The sequence below is a fragment of the Netta rufina genome (assembly GCF_964035555.1).
Source record: "Netta rufina genome assembly, chromosome: 25".
NCBI classification, from domain to species: Eukaryota; Metazoa; Chordata; class Aves; order Anseriformes; family Anatidae; genus Netta; species Netta rufina.
The window spans coordinates 6,907,066-6,926,465 of NC_140149.1; the positions used below are offsets into that span (position 1 = coordinate 6,907,066).

At 65.2% G+C, this 19,400-nt stretch overlaps 2 protein-coding genes across 2 annotated transcripts; one reads left to right on the forward strand and one right to left on the reverse strand.

The window, feature by feature from the left end:
- The first annotated feature begins 391 nt into the window (after nt 1-391).
- On the forward strand, nt 392-3,552 carry TAGLN (transgelin). The gene is made up of 5 exons (XM_084301461.1): nt 392-443; nt 1,981-2,180; nt 2,257-2,434; nt 2,521-2,623; nt 2,876-3,552. Exons 2-5 carry the CDS (start codon nt 2,001-2,003, stop codon nt 3,015-3,017), a joined length of 603 nt encoding a protein of 200 aa, XP_084157587.1. The 5' UTR covers nt 392-443; nt 1,981-2,000; the 3' UTR covers nt 3,018-3,552.
- A 318-nt stretch (nt 3,553-3,870) lies between these two features.
- PCSK7 (proprotein convertase subtilisin/kexin type 7) lies at nt 3,871-19,355 on the reverse strand. The gene is made up of 16 exons (XM_084301468.1): nt 19,270-19,355; nt 18,400-18,888; nt 17,895-18,029; nt 17,285-17,450; nt 15,411-15,501; nt 14,907-14,961; nt 13,271-13,409; nt 12,402-12,502; nt 9,500-9,667; nt 8,396-8,503; nt 7,400-7,502; nt 5,909-6,065; nt 5,725-5,819; nt 5,431-5,524; nt 5,058-5,175; nt 3,871-4,859 (listed from the first exon to the last, which is right to left on the reverse strand). The coding sequence occupies exons 2-16, from the start codon at nt 18,874-18,876 to the stop codon at nt 4,449-4,451; spliced, it is 2,418 nt and encodes an 805-aa protein (XP_084157594.1). The 5' UTR covers nt 18,877-18,888; nt 19,270-19,355; the 3' UTR covers nt 3,871-4,448.
- Between the last annotated feature and the right edge of the window lie 45 nt (nt 19,356-19,400).

Below are 19,400 nucleotides of genomic sequence, written 5' to 3' on the forward strand. Positions count from 1 at the left end.
GCGACCACCTCATGGCCTCGTCCCGGCCGCTCGGGTCCCCCCCGTGCCCCCAGCCCCGCAGAGCCCCACGGGGTGAGCGCAGGGGAAAGCCAGCCATGAAGTCAGGGCAGAAAAACCTCGGCGAGCGCCTGCCTATAAAAGGACTTACTCCATCAGAGCCCGGGGCCCCGCTTCCTCCCTGCCCCAAAACTGCCGGGGCTGAGGCACGCGGGGAATGCTCCGGCACGGGCCCTTAGTCACCGCTTTTCGGAGTCTTTTCCCCAAATATGGTGCCTGGGCCGGAGTCTGGGTGCGCCCCGCGAGGGAGGGATGGGGGGCTGGCCGCGGGCTGGCTGACATCACTGCCCCGGCACCGGCCTTTTAGCTCGGCGTCGGCCTCCCCGGTGTGCAGAGCGCCCGCTCCCGCGCACAGCATCGCCCCGCGCCTCCCTCAGCAGCCGCTCGTGAGTCCTGCTGCGGGGGGGTGGCGGGCACGGGGGGTGCCCCCTGGGGACGCCGGCCCCTGGGACGTTGGGGTGCTGCTCCCCGGGATCCCCGGGATGGGGTCGCGCTCCCCGCGTTGGGATTCTGCTGGCGGGGATGGGGCTGCTGCTGTCTGTGCTGGGATGCTGCTCCCCGGCATGGGGTCCTGCTCCCCGGCATGGGGTCCTGCTCCCCGGCATGGGGTCCTGCTCCCCGGGATGGGGTCCTGCTCCCCGGGATGGGGTCCTGCTCCCCACATGGGGATTCTGCTCTCTGGGATTGGGCTGCTGCTCTCTGGATTGAGGTGCTGCTCTGCGGGATGGGGTGCTGCTCCCCAGGATGGCATCATGCTCCCTGAATGGGGGTGCTGCTCCCCGGATTCGGGTCCCTCTCCCCTGGGGGGATGGATACAGTTCCATGGGCTGAGGACCCTGCCCCGGGTGCGCTGCTGCCCCTGGTCCTCAGCACCGGGTTGCCACCGGGGCTCTGCGGCTCCCGGGAGCAGAGCTTTGGTGGGTGCTGGCAGTGCCCAGCCCTGGGGCACTCGGGGAGCACTCGGGGAGCAGCCCCAGCCCCCAGCTCCTGCGGGAAGGGGCTGAAGGTGGGAGGTGGGCACGGGCTCACGGTCAGTGCCCCGTGAGCTGTGCCAGCTGAGCGGCGCTGCCTGCGGCATTGGGGACGTGCCCGGGACTGGGCACAGCCTGTGGGGGGCTCCTGCACTGACACTGCAGGAACCCCAGGGCTGGGGGCTCCCCTGCATCGCTGCCAGCAGCCAGGCTCGGCGCTTCCCTGCTGCCTCCCAGGCTCTGTGCTGCATCTGCCCGGTGCGAGGGGCGAGCTGCTGGTCGGGGAGCTCAGGTGCCTCCACGGCTCAGCCCCAGCACTCGGCTGGCTCCAACCCAGCCAGGAGCTGTGCGAGGAGGAGAGAGGCTGCCTCGGCGGGGGGCTTGGCTGCCAGCTCCCCACCCGCTGGCACCCTTCCTGGCATCCTCCGGCGCTGCCCGCCCCGGCCACCGCCGTGCCTGCCCGCACCATGTCCTTACAAGGGCACGGGCACGGCTCCGCGGGGTGGCCTCCTGGCACTGGCATGGGGACACGGAGAGCCGTGGCCACCCCATGGCACCCCGCGGTGCCCCAGGCACCCAGCCCTGCTGCCCGGACCCCGCTGCTCTCCAGCCGTGCTGATTCCTTCCTGGACACCTTCAGCCATGGCACGGCCACCGGCTGCCCGAAGCCAGGGATGTGGGCACCCTCGGGGCCCGCCGGTGGCTGAGCGGGCAGGGATGGGGACGAGGCAGCTCTGCTGCACGCCCTGAGCTGGAGAGCGGGGATGAGGCAGCTCTGGGATGGGACCCGTCTGTCTGGGTGTGCTGCAAGGATCATGGTTGAATGATCGGCTCTGGATGTGCCGTTTGGCATCGAACAGCCCCTGCTTGGCACGGGGAGAGCCGGGAGGTGGATGCTGCGGGCAAGGGGGAGCAGTGTCCCCGCAGCCTCACGCGCCCCGTCCTGCCCCAGGTCTCCCACCCACCGCAGTCATGGCCAACAAGGGCCCGGCGTACGGCATGAGCAGGGACGTCCAGTCCAAGATCGAGAAGAAGTACGACGACGAGCTGGAGGACCGCCTGGTGGAGTGGATCGTGGCGCAGTGCGGGGCCAGCGTGGGCCGCCCCGACCGGGGCCGCCTGGGCTTCCAGGTCTGGCTGAAGAACGGCATCGTGAGTGCGGGGCCGGGCGGGCGGCGGCGGGGCCGTGCGGGGAGCTCGGCCTCCCTCAGCCCCCCGCTGCCCGCAGGTGCTCAGCCGGCTGGTGAACAGCCTCTACCCCGACGGCTCCAAGCCCGTCAAGATCCCCGACAGCCCCCCCACCATGGTGTTCAAGCAGATGGAGCAGATCGCCCAGTTCCTCAAGGCGGCCGAGGACTACGGCGTGGTGAAGACAGACATCTTCCAGACCGTCGACCTCTTTGAAGGTGTGCTGGGCGGGGGGCTGCGGGCGGGGGGCTTCACGGGGGGCTGGCAGCGCCGTGCCAGTGCTCACACCACTGTCCTTGGGCAGCCAAGGACATGGCGGCGGTGCAGAGGACGCTGATGGCCCTGGGGAGCCTGGCGGTGACCAAGAACGACGGGAACTACCACGGGGACCCCAACTGGTTCATGAAGTAAGTGTGGGACCCTCGCGCCCCTGCCCCCTGCCCGCCAGCTCCCCGCAGAGCCGGCGGGGCTGGCGCCGTCCCCTTCCTGCTGCCCTGGGGGGTTTTGGTCCCTTCTTGGGTGCCACAGGGAGCAGGGGGCTGGGGCTGCGGCCCTGGGGAGGGGAATGGGGGGAATTCCAGCACCGGGGCGAGGATCCAAGGATCCGGCAGCCGGGGGGGGGCAGCGGGTGCCGCATGGCCTCTCCCTCCGCCCCGCAGGAAGGCGCAGGAGCACAAGCGGGAGTTCACCGAGAGCCAGCTGAAGGAGGGCAAGAACGTCATCGGCTTACAGATGGGGAGCAACAAGGGCGCATCACAGGCGGGGATGAGCTACGGCCGGCCCCGGCAGATCATCAGCTAGGCAGCCCCCCGCCTCCCCCAGCCCCAGCCAGGACCTCCGTCTGCGCTCCCTCCAGCCCCGCGTGCCGCAGCTGCCGGGGCGCCGGCGACTCCAGCCGCCCCCCACCGATTGGTATTTATTGGAAACCAAAAGCCAGCCAGCCCAAAACACCCCTCCGGCGCCACGACCGGCACCGAGCCGCAGCCCAGCCGTGCCCCGCCGCGCTCGCTCCGGCTCCCGCTCCCGGGCGGCCTCTCCTCTCCTCCTCCTCCTCCTCCTCTCCGGCCTCGCACGCTCCCCGCTTCACTCCTGCGAGCCCCGCCGCCAGCTGGCCCCGTCCCCCCCTGCGCCCAGCCGCGCTCGCGGGCACCCACGGGTGCCCCGTGGCCCTCCCCGGGGAGGGCGCGCGCCCCAGCACCCGGAGCCACCCCGCCCGCCCGCCACCCCGCGCCAGCCCAGCGCCACTCTGGCAGAGATCCTCGCGAATGGGGAGAAAAGAAAATTGGCCTCGGTTTTGTACTTCGTTTTTGTCAAAATTAAAAGGTTCTTCAGCCAGCGCCGCGTGCACAGCTTTCCTCCCACCCCGTCCCGCGGGTGTGCCAGGAGAGCCGAAGCCCCGGAGACGTGGATGGTGCAGAGAGGGGGGCCTCAGCCCTCCCCACCCCAAGCCGCTGCCCTTCCTCCTTCCAACCCCTTGGCCCCGGCCAGGAGCAGCCCCGGCCCCCAGCAGAGCCTCCCCCCGCCCTGGGCACTCGGGGACTCGGGTTCCCAAAGGGAGCAAGCGCTGGGAGGGCAGAGGAGTGAGGGATCGGGGAGAGGAGGGTTTTTAGAAGACTTTATTTGGAAAGCTACACAAAAGGACTCTGCCGTTTAAAAAACAACCCCCCAACTTTAAAAAAATAAACCAGCGAACCCAAAGACACGTGAACAAACCAGCCCGGCTCGCAGGCGAGCCGCTGCCAGAGCAACTCGGTCCTCCCTCCCCAGCCCCAGCCAGGCTCTGCGCTTGGTGTCCCCACACAGGGACACCCCCGGCCCTCCCTGCAGCATACGGGGTGTGGGGGGCAGCCCCCAGCACCCTGCGGGGGGCACTGACGCCCTGCAGCCTCTGGGCAGGATGCTGGAGGGAGCCCCGCTGCCTTCTGCCCCCCTCCCAAGCGTGCGCCTGCTCGTGGGCTTGCCGGAGGGGACGGGGTGGCGGGGTCAGAGCACGGGGGGGCAGGGAGCAAGCTCCTCTGGGAACGGGCTTAAGGCTTGCTTTGTTTTCCAGAGCAAGGGAAAGGAAAGCTCCCCTGCCACTGCCAGCGGACTTTCTCCTTGCTTGAGCCACTTCCAGCACCCCTTTTCGCAGGACGCGGCGGCAGTGGTCCCCGGGGGCTCGGGAAGGCTCTGCTGCCCACGCTCAGGAAGGACGTACCGAGGGGGGGATGCAGCCCAATCCCCCAGCCCCAGCTAGCATGCCTGGTGCTCCCTGCCCTCCGACAGCAGCTCGGCTGCTGCCTCCCGGCCGAGGTACCCTGCTGCGGCGGGGGCTGCCTCGTGGCAGCCGGCAGCTCTGCTGCTGGGGGGAGCTTTGGGGTGGGTGGGGGTCCAGGACCCCTCCTCGCCCCCGTCCTCCTGGGCGGGCTGCAGCTGCTCGCCCTCCGCCTCGCCCTCCTCGGCTTCCTTCTCCCTGTAGAGCGGCACGGCCTCCATCTCCAGGCCGTTCTCCAGGGCTCTGTGCTTGCCCCCGTGCGGGTACCACCTGCAGGCGGTGGAGCCGCTGCAGCTCAGGTCAAAGCCCACGTTGTTCCTGGTCAGGCACACCTCCAGCATGTAGTAGAAAGTCCAGAACACAGCAAAGCAGCCCAACAGCAGGAGGGTCTGTGGAGGAGGAAGCCCCCTGAGAACCAGAGCTTCAACTGCCCCCAGCCCTGCCCCGTCACCCAGCGCCTCCCAGGGGACAGGGCACGGTGCCAGTAGGATCAGGGCCGCAGGTTTCCCCTTCCCCGTGACTCCTGCAGAGGATGGGTGTCCCTGCTTCGTGCACCCCGTGCCTCTCCCCAGCCCCAGCAGGCTCACCTTGAGCGTGTTGGCCGTGACGGTGTAGTGCTGCTCCTCGGGGATCTCCAGCCCCGGAGGGCAGGGCAGGGAGAAGTTGCTGTCCAGGTACTGCCCGCTCATGGCTTCTTCCAGCAGCCTGCAGGACAGGGGCACCAGTGAGGGTGCCGCAGGGAGGATCCCAAATGCCCGTGAAGGCTCTGGGGTGCCTTCCACGCCACTGGGGGTTGCCAGCTCCGCAGTGGAGCTGTTTTGTGCAGCCCGAGGTCCCCCTCTGCCACCTGTTCCTCCCCCTGCCATCACCTCGCCGTGACAGCTCCCTTCAGAGGCCTCTGTAACGTCCCTGAGCCCGCCAGCTCCTGCTCCCCACCAAGACGGGGCTGTGCTCTCCTACCTCTGCCGCTCCTTCATCTCCGCTGGGGACCAGGAGGAGCCGTACAAGGTCAGCTGCCACTGCTTCAAGGTCCCGGGCCTCAGGCTCTCATCTCCTGGAGAAGAGACAGGTCTCAGCAGCGGGGAACTCTTCCACCTGGCACAGCCCAGGCGCTGGGCTGGCAGCTCCCCAGGGCACGGGGCTAGCGGGGCACACACAGCAGCTCCGGGAGGGGATGCTGCCACCTCCACTGGGGCTCCCAGCTCCCAGCCCCAGCCTGGCCTCACTGCCAGCACCCCCAGCAGCAGGACCCACCGGTGTCCCTGATGACCAGTCTGTAGGTGCCCTGCGCCTCCTCGCCCCAGCACCGCACCGTGGAGAAGGTCCAGTCAGCGAAGCCGTTGGGGTCCCTGCAGAGGGGGGAGGAAGAAGCCGTGAGCTGCGAGGCCGGGCACGTGCCTGGCCCTGCCCTGCAGTCCCTGCCCGCCCCGGTGCTCACGAGTCCATGCTCCTGGTGGTTCCTATCAGGGACATCATGCCGCTGGGGCAGAAGAGCCTGATCTCCAGGTTGCCGCGGCGGGGGTGTGTGATGGTGACGGTGACTGCCACGTGCTCCAGGGTTCGCATGCCGGAGAGCTGCAGGTCGGCGCTGCTGACTGGGACAGAGGAGCCAGGGTTGGCCCGGGATGGTGGCTGCTGCCAGCCGGCCCTGGGGTGCTGCTGTGCCGCTTAACAGGGCACAAATTGCTGGCCCCGTGTGTGTGTGTGTGCTGCTGGAGCCAAGCAGCAGGAGCCGGGGCAGTCGCACCCCGCACAGCTCAGCAGCCCACCCGGAGAGCTTTGGCCACTGCAGGGAAACAATTCCTCGTCCCTCACCAAACCATCACACCCGGCGTTTGTGCAAGCGTTCGGCAACCCCAGAGGCTGCCCCGAACCGCAGCGACACGGGGGCTGGGTTTGGGGAGAGGCCTGGGATGGGAAACCTGGTGGCCAGACCTGATGTTCCGGCCCCAAACCATTCACGGCTCCGCAGAGCCTCAGCCCCAGGCCTGCTGATTATAGCAGGGGAAACCCTGGCACGCTGCGGGCCCCTCCTGGCAGCCCCGGCCATGCAGCGGGTGGGTGCAGGTGGGTGCAGGTGGGTGCTCCCCCACCCCAGGACCAGGCAGCCCCTTCCTGGGGGGAAGGGATAGCTCTGGGCCAGGTACCTGGGGGACAGCAGTGCCCCCGGCGGCACATTGCTGTGCACATACTTCTCCAAACTGCCTTTTTCGCCTCTTCCCAGGGCTGCTTTGCTGCCCAGCTGTCAGCTCCCAGCTCCATTTAGGGCAAAAGGAGCCGCCTGCCCCCCAGCCCTTGCTTTAGGGCTGGAGCAGGGTGTCACCCTCTGTCCCCCGGGGCCCCGCAGTGCTGGTACCTGCCCGGCAGCCAGGTGGCTGTGTGCTGCAGGGCAGGACAGAAGGAAAGCTGTGGGCAGCGCCCGCCCAGCACCTCCCAGCAAGGAGGGAAGGGCAGAGGACCATTTGCAGGGAGGCGATGGCATGCTGAGCTCCAAACTCCTCTCAGGGGGACCCCTGTGCCCGGGTGCTGCCGAGCCCCTGACCCTTGACAGGGGTGTGGAAGCCCCAGGATGGGACAGGAGCTCCCCGGGCCCTGCTGCGGGGTGGGGAGGGTGCGGGGCCGGGCTGCCCCCGATCCCGGCTCTCCTTCCCACTGGTAGCAGCCCGAGCATCGCCTTGTTTATGTGGACAGCGGCCGGCCAAGTCGGGAGCTGCAGATTACCTAACATGGACAAAGCCCGAGGAACAGCCCTGGCTGCTGCCCAGCCGAGCCCTGCGCGAGGCTCGCTCTGGCTCCTCCGAGGCTTAGCGAGGGGGCGCAGACCCAGGGCAGATCCCCCGGGGAAGGAGAGCAGGAAAAGCCCGGGCAGCCCGGCCCTGAACCCCTCGTGGTGTGCCCTGCCAGGCCGTGTGCTGGCTCTCTCTCTCACCGTTCCACGTGGCCTCCAGCTCCTGCGGCAGCAGCGGGATGCTCCTGCCCTCCTTCAGGGCAGGGCTCACGTACGAGGCGAGGTAGGGAACGGACTCCCAGATCTGCCAGGGGAGAGGCACGAGCAGTTAGCACGAGGTCATATGCTCCCTGCACGCCCACCTCCCCATCTCCCACCGCCCCTGCAAGCCTCCTGCCAGTAACGCCTCCCGCCTGTGCACGTGGGCTGCAGCGAGCACCACGGGGCTGCTGAGGGTTGCCCACGTGGCTAAGAGTGGAAGGAAACTGCCTGGAGGTGCTGGTGGAGACTCAGGACTCTCCGAAACCAGCAGCTGTGGTTTTGTCTCTGCTGCCAGAGTTGCTTTGAGCAGTTTTTTGAGGCTGTTGTGCTGCAGCACAGAGGGGCAGGACCAAGGGGTAAGAGCAAGCAGCCCGAAAATCCCCACGAAAAAAGGGGGAATCGCTGGCAACCAGCAGCAACCCTGCACACAGCATGGTGCTTGGTGTGTGGGTGAGCACCAGGAGCCAGGGGGAGTGCTCTGGTCTGCAGGCAGCTCGTGGCACCGGGACAGGAGGTGGGGATGTCCCCACTGGCTCTGGCCATGCCACAGCACATCCCTGCAGGCCAGGATGCTGCCAGCTGCATCCTCAGGGCACCATCCCCTCCCCGCAGCCTGGTGCACGGCGAGGAAGGTGCTGGGGCTGCTGACAAACCTCCCCAGGCTATGAATCAGAGCTGTTGTCTCCCACGAGCAAAAAGGCTCTCGCCCATGGCTATATATAGTTGTGAGAGAGCAGCAGCTCGGGGGCAGGTTTCAGCCTCATTACTTCATACCCAAAGCAGCCTCGTAGCGAGGGCTGCAGGGGGACAGCCCAAGTGCTGGCCTGGAGTGCTGGAGTCACCCCACGGTGCTGCCAGGAGGGGACCTGTCCCTGCCACCGCTGTGGGGCTGCCCTGGGAGCCCGTGGAGCACGCACGGGGCAGGGATGGGATTACCTTGGCAGCGTTCACCAGCCTCCAGGCGTTGAGCAAGCCGAAGCCGTGCTGATGGCTGTGGCTGAAGCCAGCCTGGTTGGTGTCCCACTTGGCGTGACGATCCTCGTACTGCAAAGAAATGCAGGGCACTCCTTACCTTGGGGGACACCCGCGGCCCCGCAAACCCAGAGAAGGAACTGGGCCCGAGGGGAAGGTGGCTCAGAAACCTCCTGCAGCAGCAGGGAGGCAAACCCGCATGGCCTTATTAGAAAGAAACAGGTTGACCTTTGTTTGAAACAAGGCCCAGGACAAACAGGCTTCCCGGCTCCTCGGAAAGGAAATCAAGCAGCACAAAAGGGCACAGATGCCTCCGCTCTGAAACATCCCAGCTGCTCCCTTCCCCGTGCCACCCGGGCCACAGCCTGTGGGACGGCAGAAGCCTCGGGGAGAAGGAACCTGGTCTTTTAAATCAACAAGATTCGGGCCAGGATGGATCTGGGTCCCATCACTTATCAGGTTGTCATGCTCTGGCAGTGCTTGCCTGCAGTTGTGGAAAACGCTGCCCTGTGCCAGAGTGGGTTTTCTTTTACGAACAGCATTAGCTGGACACAGATTCCTGCTCCCCAGGGGGGGCAGAAGCAGCCCTGTCCCCGGCTGAATCAGCCCCGATCGGTTCCCACTCGGCCTTTCTGTCCTGAGCTCCACTGGGCCAGCAGGAGCCAGGCAGCAGGCAGGGCTGAGCAAAAGCAGGGGCTGTGTTTGCTGCTGAGCTCTCTGTTGTGTCTGCTTCCAAGAGCTCAACTCTCTGGAGAAAACAAGGGAAGGCCGGGGCAGGGCAGAGCTCCTCTCCTCGCCTTCAGGCACGGCCGGGCTCACGTGCACTCCCCAGGTCTGCAGGCAGGCACGGCGAGCCCGTGGCAGACCTGCACAGAGGCAGACAGAGGCATTCCTGGAGCAAATTCCCCATTTGTTATCCTGACAGCGGAAAATGCCTCTGCCGCATTCCTGGGAGGAACGAGGGGCAAGGGGAGCACGCAGTCCGCTCGCTGGCAGCCAGACAACAGAGAGATTTACGGAAGGGCAGGCAGACACACACAGAGCCGTGCAGCAGGAGGGAGGGCTCACCTTGGTGGCTGTGAAGACAATGATGTGCTGGACGTCCCGCCAGGTGAGGCACGGCCGCACCTGCAGCATCAGCGCGATCATCCCGGCGGCGAGAGGAGCCGCAGCCGACGTCCCCGTGTGGCCCTCGGTGCACCCCGTGCCCTTCTGCAGGTCCCAGTCCGTCGTCACCTTTGGGGACAGAGACAGAGAGAGGCCTCCTGTCAGGCCACGCTTTGCCCTGGGTTAGGAACGGGGCAGCCCACGCTCAGCCTGCAAATGTGGGGGCACAGCAGAGGGGCACTGCGAGGGGAGCACTGCCCCCAAATTGTGCCAGAGGGGGGGCTGTGGGGCTCCCCACAGCTAAGACGTGAGCAGTGTGAGAACCATGCAGGAGGAGGGCCAGCAGCTGCCCTCCTGGCAGGGAACAGGGCAGATGGTGGAGAGCCCGGGGGTGAGCGCCCCGGGGGGCGCGAGGCGGAGGCGAGGCTCCTCCTGTCCTCCTGCTCCCCCAGCAGCGGGCAGGATGGTGCACAAGCTGGCAGGTTTTCCTGACAGCCCCGCAGTGCTGATGTATTGCTCATGCATTACCAGCGCTCCTGTAATTGCTCCTGCTCTACCACAAGCCTGGAGAGGAGGAAAAGATCCCCCCAGGGCTGGCTGGAAACATGACGAGGAGGCTCGGGAAACGGGGAGTGGGAGGGGAGAAAGCAGAGTCAGCACTTGGCCTCACGAGGACCAGGCTTCCCCCACCGCCCCCTCCTCCACTGCCGGGGGTCCCAGATTATTATTTTGGTGGAAACCTTCTCCACCCCGGGCTGCCTTCGCAGGGCTGGGAGGACTGTCCTGGGGCAGAGAGGAGCTGCCCCAGCCCCTGCTCACTGATGCCCCAGTGGGCACCAGCACCAGCAGTGCACCCCCCTGCCCTCCCAGGCAGCCAGGGCTGTGTTTGAACGCTGCCTGCCTCAGGTGAGGAGCCTCAGAGGAGGCGAGTGTCCACCTCCCCCTGCTCTCAGCAGGAGACTCCCTGCCCTGCCAGGAGCTGTGGTTTCTGTTGCCCATTTGATGCCGTACTGTTCTGTCAGCTGCTAACCCCCTCAGCTTGTGCTTGGACGCTGCGTGTCCGACAGAGAACACCCTGGGCAGCACAAACTTTCAGTAGGAAATGCAGCTTGTGCCAGAAGCTGTATTAAATTCTTCCCGTTAAGGAAACCATACAACGTTTACAGTCTGGTAAAAGAAAAAAGCCCAGCAGATGGCTGCAGAGAAGTTAACTCTGCCGTCCCTAAAGCACAGCTACCGGCAGGCGCTTCGGAGCAGGAGACCATCGTCCAGACAGGGGTGTGTAAGTTGGAACATGAAAGGGGTTCATAAGGGATCGATCACATTAGTGCGAAGAAAAAGGATGATGCCCTGGCATAAACCATTCCTAGGCCACGCACAGGCTCTCATTCTGGCACCCTGCTGGAACAGCAGCTCCCACGTTACTGCAGCGTGCAAAATGAAAGCACATCTGAGACCTCCAGGGCTACCTCCCTGGCAGCAGGCAGTGGGAAGCTGGACATGAAACCAAAGCGCTGTAACTCCTAGCGCGAGCACAGCAACTCCTGACGGGGGCACAGCCCTTTCTTGGCTGCTGCCGCCTCGTTTCCTAGTGTCAAGTTTCCAAACCAGCTTGGGATGACTGAAGGGATTTCTGAAACACAGAATTAGCTCCGTTCTGGGTTTCGCTTGCCCGGCTGCACGAGCTGAGCCATTGCTGCGGGCAGGCTGTGCCGTGCTCTAGCTTGGGACTGCCTTTTGCTGTGGGGAGCTTGTTTCTGTCCCAGGCTCTCCCTGTTCCCCTGGTTCACACCGCATGCAGGGCAGCCTGTCTGACAGCTCTGCCTTCGGCGCCTCTCCGAGCAGGCACGGAGCCACAGCCACAATTCCCTGCTCACGAGACCATCCCTCGTCTGTCCTGCCTGGGAATGGGACACCCCACAGTGGCTCTGCAGTCCCTGAAGGAACCAGGACGAGGGCAGAACCCAGCCACAGGGGCTGAGAGCCGGCCAAGCACACCGCCACCGAGGGAGGAGCACCCAGGGTCAGGCCTGGGGCTGGTGGAAACAGGCTCGGCTGCTTGGCTCGGGAAAAAAAAAGGACATTTTGTTGACAAGGAGTCATTTTTTGGCAAAAAAAGGAAAAGCTGATAAAAATATTCAGGAAAAAATCAGCTGGGAGAGGCCCACGTGCCAGAAGAGGGAAGAGCTGTGGCCAAGTAGTTTAAAGAGCCCGATGCTGCTCCTGGCCCTCCGTGGGGTGATGGGGCTGACCTGGGGGGAGCCCCCACAGAGCCCCCCTGCCCTTCAGAGCCCACGGTGGCACAGGAGCCTCGCTCCAGCCCCATCCTTGCTGTGTTTTAGGGGCACACCCGGATGGGATTGTCTCCTGCTGGCTGTCAGCAGGGGAGCTCCCCAGACACCACTCCCAGGGACGCAGGGCAGAGGAATTTCTTGGGGTCACCCAAGTGGCCCCTGTCCCACAAGATGTCTCCGTGCGGTTCCCAGCAGCAGGGCAGGGAGATCGGGGCGTGCAATCCCCGTCCCTTTCGGCCTGACATCCTGCCTGCACTCAGAGGCAGATCTCACAGACGGGACCTGCGTTTGGAGCCAGGCACACGGCGTGCCCAGGAACAGCCCTGCTGGGCGAGCTGCGGGTCACCTCAGCTGGGAACAGCCAGAAATGGGAACCTCCCTCTCAGAGCACTGTGTAGGACCAGACAAAAAGCGTGTTCATTCCCTGCCTCACAGACAAGCCCACTACAAGCCTAAGGCCGCTGTGTGGCACTCAGCAGACACAGAGCCTTGTCCCTCGTCTGCCCCGGGCTGTTAGAGCCCTGCAGCCAGGCGGGGCGGGCAGGGCAGAGGGGGGACGTGGTACTCACGATGCTCCTCATCATCTTGTCCCCACCGCTGAAGGTGACGGCTAGCATGGAGGCACACTCCTCGGCGTAGAAGGGCATGGAGCCCATCTCGTCCACTGCGCCTGGGGAAGAGGAAGAGCAAAGGCAGTGAGCACGCGGAGCCAGCCCCATTTACCTGCAGAAACTGCGTGGTGACAAGTCCCTGGGGACCTGTCCTGCTACCTGCACCTTTTCACAGGCTCCCCTTCTGCTGCCACGGTCTCTACCTGAGGGTTGGGCTCTCCCCTTCCCAAGGCAGCGGTGTGTGAGCCCCGCAGTCCTCGTCCCAGCCCAGCTCTGCGAGCACAGCTGACCCTTGGTAAGGTTTTTGGTGTGTTGGGGTTGCTTTCAGAGCCCTGACACGGCCCGCTGCTGCGAGCAGGGAAACCAGACCCAAGGCTGTGTTTTTCATGGCCAGAAGATCTACAGGAAAGGCAGCCACAAAAAACAACCCCTCACCGGCCTTAATACTAAACAGATTTTCTACCCCCCACGTAGCTTCTGTCCCCAAGAAAACGGATTACATGTTTCTGCTCTATCACACCTAACGGGAATGCTGTATCCCAGGCCATTCCCTGAACGCAGCAGCGTGTCTGTCACAGCCTCAGCGATGCTGCCCGAACAGAGGCAGTGATTTCTTTGGGCTCCTCTTGCTCTGTAGCTCAAAAGAAAACTCCAGCCTTGGGGGTGGCAGCCCAGCACCTCTGCACAATGCCACATTCATTCCCAGAGGAGTGTTTCCTACATACTCCCACTACCCAGCCAGCCCCCAGCCGGGCAGGTTCCGCACTTTTGAGATGATTTCAGTGCTCCACGCTGGGAAGGAGCAGGACAGAAGGCCAGGCACTCACCTATCGTGACGGTGTAGATGGAGTTGGCATAGCCGTCGTAGTTGCAGTTGTCGCTGTGCTGCCCCCCGTTGCCGCTGGCCACCACGAAAATGCTCCCAAAGCCCCTGCGACCTGCGATCACACCATGCTGCAGGGCGGCCTGCGGGGGAGAAAGGGCCATGGGTGGGACAGGAACAGAGCCTCTCCCCTCCCCTGGCTCCCCCCGCTGAGGGTCTGTGCCGGGAGGAGCGGGCTGCCCCAAAGCGTGCTGCTCCCCAGGCACAGGACGTGCTGCAGAGCCCTGTCCTGGCATCTCCAGCCAGCAACCAGAAAGCACACTCAGAAATTTCAACAAGCAGCCCTGCCAAGGGCTCGGGGTGACAGCGGGGGCAGCCGCAGCCCCTCCGGGCTGTGTTCCACCCTGCCAGCGGAGTCAGGGAGCTGCTACGGCCCTGAGCAGACGCTGGGATTCCTGAGCGAGCCTAACAAAGGGAGAGATGGGGCCAACATCGGGGCTGGGGAACTGCTCATCTAGAGCTTACTACAATTTTGAGCGGATTCTGCATTAAAAATAAAATGAGGAAAAGGGAAAACAAACTTCCAGGCAATCAGAGCACAAAGATCGAGCAGATTTTGAACTCCAGCAGAAACGCAGCATGCCCAGCCCTCCCAGCTCCCTGGGTTCACTCTGGGACTGGCTTTCCTGCAGCACCGATGCTTTCCTGCTGACACAGGCTGCCTACGCGTGGCTGCTGCCCCTCTGCAAGGCCTCAGCCCTGACAGGCACTGGGGCTTTGCCTTTACTGAGAAGCACAATGACATCAGCCCCGCTCGGGAAGCCCATTTCCAGGCTGACACCTCGCAGAGATGCCATTCCTGCCCAGAGCAAGGACACGTGTCTGATGGGCAAGTGAGAAAGCATCCCTGCTGGAAACCAGCCCTCCTCCTCTGCCCACCTTCGGGGGGTGCCGGCACATCGTGCACTGGCCAGGAAAGCCAGTTCCAGAGTGAAGGGGCTCTCTGCTACTGCAAAGCTTTGCTTGTGCTCTGTGCCCCAGAGCTTCTTCGAGCTGTTTCTGCATTCAGGAAGGGAACGAATTGCAGGGCTGGAAAGCATTTGTCATCTTGAACTGATACCCCAGTTGTCAGCATCGCTCTGTGCAGCACAGAGCAGCTATCTCATGGTTAGAGAAGTACAGCAGGAGGCTGCCAAGCAAAAGGGAAATTCAGCAGAACCGCATCCCGTGTGCAATGTGGAGCCAGCTGTGGGGCTCCCTCCAGTGAGTCCCCCACTTGGGCAGCAGGAGCCACGCACAGGCAGGCTGGGTGTCCTCTGCGGGTGATTGTTAGCACGGGGAATGCTTGGTCTCCCGAGCAGAGCGTCCCTTGGGTTGCCAAAGGCCTCAGAACAATACCACAGGTTGCGAAAGAGCACGTTCTGCAACCAGCCTCCCTTTGGGAAGCTCATCTAATAGTGCCTGAACACCGCCCTCCCGCAGCAACGTCACCTCTCCCCGCCACGCCGCGAGGTGCAACACCTCCGCTGGCAGCACACAGAGGCAGCAACACCCCTCCCGGCCTGCTCGGGCAGGCGAGGAACCACGAGTGCTGGAGGGCCAGGCCAGGGGCAACCGGTGCTGCTGGAGCTGCTCTGTACCTTGCCCAGCTGATGGGGGCCATCCACAGTTTTCCCGTCGTCGTCTGGACCCCAGCTGCAAAGAGAGACAGCGCGCTGTGACACGAGTCACGGGCAGCAGCAAACCCCCAGGGAGGCCTGCCCTTGGAATGAGCAATGAGGTGTTGCAATAATGCCCAGAGAAGCTTACAAAGGCGTTACTCCCAGCAGCAGCTACAAAGAGCACCCCACCTCAGGCACCTGGCTGCAGCCCCTCGAGGTCCAGCAGCACAGAGACCCCGAGAAACCCAAGCGCAGGGTGAAGGCAGGCACGGAGCCAGCCCTCACAGCCCTGCCCAGCGGGAGCAGGCGGCTGCTTGGTGCCTTGAAGCACGGAGCTGCCAGCTCGCAGCACGGCTCCGAAAGGTGGCAACTGGTTCTGGTGCCTCCTGACTAACTGGAGGAGCTGGTGGGGGCAGTCAGCCACCAGCCATGGCAGAGCAGGGCGTGCAGCCCTTTGCTGGGTAGGGGCGCGGGCTGGCTCACCTGCAGCTGTAGATGTCGTTGATCTGATAATGCTTGTTGAAGGCGATGGCCTCCATGCTGTCGGTGAGGGGCCCGTCCAGCACTCGGATGCCTGCAGACAGAGGACAATGGACGTGGCTGAAGTGGATCAAAGCAAGCTGTGCAAACAGCGTGCATGAATTCCTCGGCGGGTTCACAGGAGGGACACTTGCGCTCGCAGCCTGACTGGACCAGCTCTGGAGCTTCAGGCAGAGAGCAGGCTGCAGGGGGAGATTTAACTCAGGCTCTGGGGTTGCAGACACATCCTCACGCTCAGCTCCACATCCTCTGCCAGGCACGGCTGTTCTGCTAAGTTCTCCAGTCCCATGGCCAGAACCAAGCTGGTGAGGGGGCACAGGACACCTGAACACTGGCTGGGCTCACGTCCGTGTGCTCCCAAGTCCCCAAGCTCAGAGCACTGCAGCCCAGGGGCTTTTTGACATCCCGCCCTCAGTTATGGTGCTGCTCTTCACAGCTGGTCCCTGCCTGGAGCGATTGCTTCCCCGGCCAGGCATGGCTCTGGGCTGGGTGGCACGCCTGCTGCTGAGGAAAGGGCTCAAGAGATGAGGACACCCCAACTGCTGCGCTCAGACCAGGAGGGCAACCCCACCTGGGGGCTACAGAAGTACAAACGAAGGCTCGATGCCGAGTTTTCCATGACCCAAACCCTTAATAATTACAGTTTTGCATCACAGTTTCGGCTGGCAAAGAGCGTTACGAACGGAAAGCAGGCACACGGCTCAGTGAGGCCTATTTATAAACAGCACAGCCGCCCACCCATCCCAGCTCTCGCCTGGCACACCGCAAGGCTTTTCCCTGCCGCATCCGAGCCTTGCCCCGTGCAGGAGCTGCGCTGCTGGGGCTCATTTCCCCGTCCCAGAGCTCACGGCTGCCGTGCTGCGTCGCCCTGCAGGGCCAGGCACACGTTTGCAGAGCTGGAGCTCAAAGAAATTCCACGTCCTGCCTCAATAGCCTGGGCTAAACCCTCCCTGCTCCTGCATTCCCGGTGCTGCGGTTAAACCGTGAGCTCATCTCCCCTCCTGCCAGCCCAGCATCGCCTGCAGCCTCCATCCGCAGCCTCCCTGGGGGGCTGGAGCTCAGGGACCCGGCTGGCTGCTCAGCAAGCACCCCACAAGGACAGCAGCGGGCAGGGCGGGGCTGTGGGGCTGCCCTCGGTGCCCTGGGGGACCCCATGCCCCCAGCACCCTCCTGGCAACCCGGGGCCCACCCTGCGCCCCGGCCCGGCCGTGTCCCGGGGCTGTGCCCATCGCAGGGGCCGTGGCACCACCTGCCGGGTGCGGGGAGAATCACGTCTGCAGCGCTGTGCCTGCCCTGCCAAGGACACGTCCTGCCAGGCAGACAGCTCACCTCCCTCTGCAAGGCAGAGTCAGAGCTCCAGAGGCAGCCCAGGCCACGGCAGCACGTCCCCGGGCTTTGCAGAGGGCACTGCAGGGCCCTTGGCACCCTGCATCGCCCTCTGCACAAGGCTGGAGTGAGACCACGGGCCTGGGGAGCATGGGGAATCAGGAAATGTTTGTGTCCCGGGTGCCTCTGGACAGCCTGCAGCTCTGCACCACAGCGGGCACGCGTTTGCACCGCTGCACAGTGCTTGGCTTCAGCTGGGGGGGGGATGCTGCAAGCCCTAGAGGCAGGCTGGTGGCACTGGGAGGATCTGGGGAGCCCCCCAGCACACACCCATCCTGCTCCGTCACTCGGAGGAGCTGAGGCAGATGCAGGTCCCTCCCTCGCAGAGACAAACCAGTCTGGGCAAGGCGCTGGCACCCTCCCAGGACCGGCGGGGAGGAGAGCAGCGAGGCGTCAGCCCCGCACGTCGGGGTGCTGTCGTGTGCACGTACCTGCGATGCGGCTCCCGTAGGCAACCCCCACCGTGCAGAAGCTGTTGTTGGGCACGGCGGCGATCTCCCCCGCGCAGCGGGTGCCGTGGTGGTTGCCGTTCTCCTCGTCGGGGTGAGGCATAGGGTCGGGGTCGTTGGAGTTCAAGTCATAGCTGCCCTCCGGGCTCTGGAAACAGAGCCACGGGCACAGCTCAGGGACCTGCTCTTCTCTCTTCTGGAAAAGCAGAACTCAAGGGCGCTCTGTGAGGCCCGAAATGTGACCCGGAGGTCCCAGGAACGTAGAGATTGCTGCTACACGGGGCTGCAGCTCAAGAGTACTACCTAGTGCTGTGGGAAAGGGACTGACAGAGGCAGCTTCAGCAGCTGCTGTGGGTCAGGCAGAAGCCAGCTCCCACGTCTAAGCAGCCACCTACCAGGGGAGCACAGGAATACAAGCGCTGGTAACCCTGCAGCTCAGGTGCAAAGCCCCTGGCCAAGCCTGGGACAACATCATGGGCCAGGCCCTGCTGAGCTGTGGCACGCTGGAGGCCTGGGTGAGCCACGTCCCTGCGCCCAGCCGCCTGCTGTCCATCTGTCCCTCGCCCCATCCCTCAGCAGAGCCAGCACTCACGTAATTTGGCTGTATGTCTTTGATGGTGTGCTCCACACCGTCGTCCACCACCACCACCGTCACGCCGCGCCCCGTCACGTTCCGCTCCCACACGCCGGTGACGTTGATGTCCTTCCCGGGGCTCTTGCGGTTGTTCTAAGCACCAGAAAGGACAGTGAGAGCAGAGCACCGGCAGGGCAGCGGGTCTGCCCCACGGACAGGGGCTCCGGGACCTTTCCAGTGCTCTGGCTACGAAGCACGGGGCCAGGGCAAGGCTGGGAGTGCCGGTCACTAAAGGTTCGCTCAGGACACTGAGCAGGGTGCTCGCAGCACGGGGCCAGCACTGGGCAGGATGCTGCCTCCTCCTGTTATCACGGTGAGCAGGAGGAGGGCAGGGCGAGCTCTCAGCCCGCTTCCTCCCTGCTGCAAGGAGAGATAGTCGCTGCTTCGCCCGCCACATGGCTCGCTTGTAACCACACAAAGGGCCCGAGATCACTGGCGGGACCGGAGCAGGAAAACCACTCACCAGATGCCACTGCTGGGGGTATTTGGGATCATTAAAGTGCAGGCTGCGCTTGGAGCGCTTCAGAAGCTTCTGTTCCGAGTGCCACCGCACGCTGTCGTGCTGTGCAAACAAAGTGTCCACCGATCTCCTTATTGCTTCGTGGCCGGGCGCCGTGGGGCCGTGGGGCCGGTAGGCGAGGAGGTAATGGCCCTTGAGCTCCCCGATGCGGCCCATGTTCACCAGCCCCGCGGTCCGGGCCAGCTCCTCCGCCCGCTGCTCCAGTTCCTCCTCGGGCACGTCCAGGCTGACAGCCCAGGCCAGCTCGCCGTGTCCCCGCGGCGTGGCCCGGCCGTCAGCGCCGAGCTGGGTGCCGGGGGCGAGTCCGTGCGACAGCACCAAGGGGATGCAGGCTGCGCTCAGCCAAAGGCACGTGTGGACGCGGCGCGGGGCCTCCATCCCGGACCTCCATCGCGGCGCCCTCCGCTCCCGCTGCGGCATCAGACAGGCAGGCTGCGGGGGGAGACACAAACACACTGAGGGGCTCCACAAACCGCCCCCCGGGACAGCGGCACCCCCGCGCCCAGGAGGCTCCCCCCGAGCCCCGGCTGCCCCCGGGGAGCACCCGCAGCCCCCCCCCAGCCGCCAGGGCCCCGCCTGCCCCGCACGGGAAGCACCGGCCCCGGCCCCCCGCCGCCTCCCCAGGGGGGCTCCGAGCCCCCTGCCCGCCCCCGCGTCCCCCCCGCCCTGCTCCCGGCTCCCTCCCAGGCCCGGGGGGGGCAAAGTCCGCGGCGGCCGGGGCCGGGCAGGAGCCCCGCGGGGCTGGGGCCGGGGATCGGGGACCCCCCCCCGCACCCCTCAGCCCCCTGCACGCCCCGGCCGGGCCCCGCTCACCGGGCATGGGCCGGCGGCGGCCGCCGGTGCCGCTCCGCTGCCGGTGCCGGTGCCGGTGCCGCTGCCAGCCCCGCCCGGCCTCCGCTCCGCCAGAGGGCGGCCGCCGCTCCCCGGGGCCGGCGGCGGAAGGG

Bases quoted from the DNA above. Each gene is read 5' to 3' on its own strand.
- TAGLN (XM_084301461.1), top strand. From the start codon at position 2,001: ATGGCCAACAAGGGCCCGGCGTACGGCATGAGCAGGGACGTCCAGTCC. The intron at 2,181-2,256 runs GTGAGTGCGGGG...CGCTGCCCGCAG, and splicing joins TCTGGCTGAAGAACGGCATC to GTGCTCAGCCGGCTGGTGAA. The intron at 2,435-2,520 runs GTGTGCTGGGCG...GTCCTTGGGCAG, and splicing joins GACCGTCGACCTCTTTGAAG to CCAAGGACATGGCGGCGGTG.
- PCSK7 (XM_084301468.1), bottom strand. From the start codon at position 18,876: ATGCCGCAGCGGGAGCGGAGGGCGCCGCGATGGAGGTCCGGGATGGAG. The intron at 5,820-5,908 runs GTGAGCACCGGG...CCCCCTCTGCAG, and splicing joins ACCACCAGGAGCATGGACTC to GGACCCCAACGGCTTCGCTG. The intron at 4,860-5,057 runs GTGAGCCTGCTG...CCTCCTCCACAG, and splicing joins TCACGGCCAACACGCTCAAG to ACCCTCCTGCTGTTGGGCTG.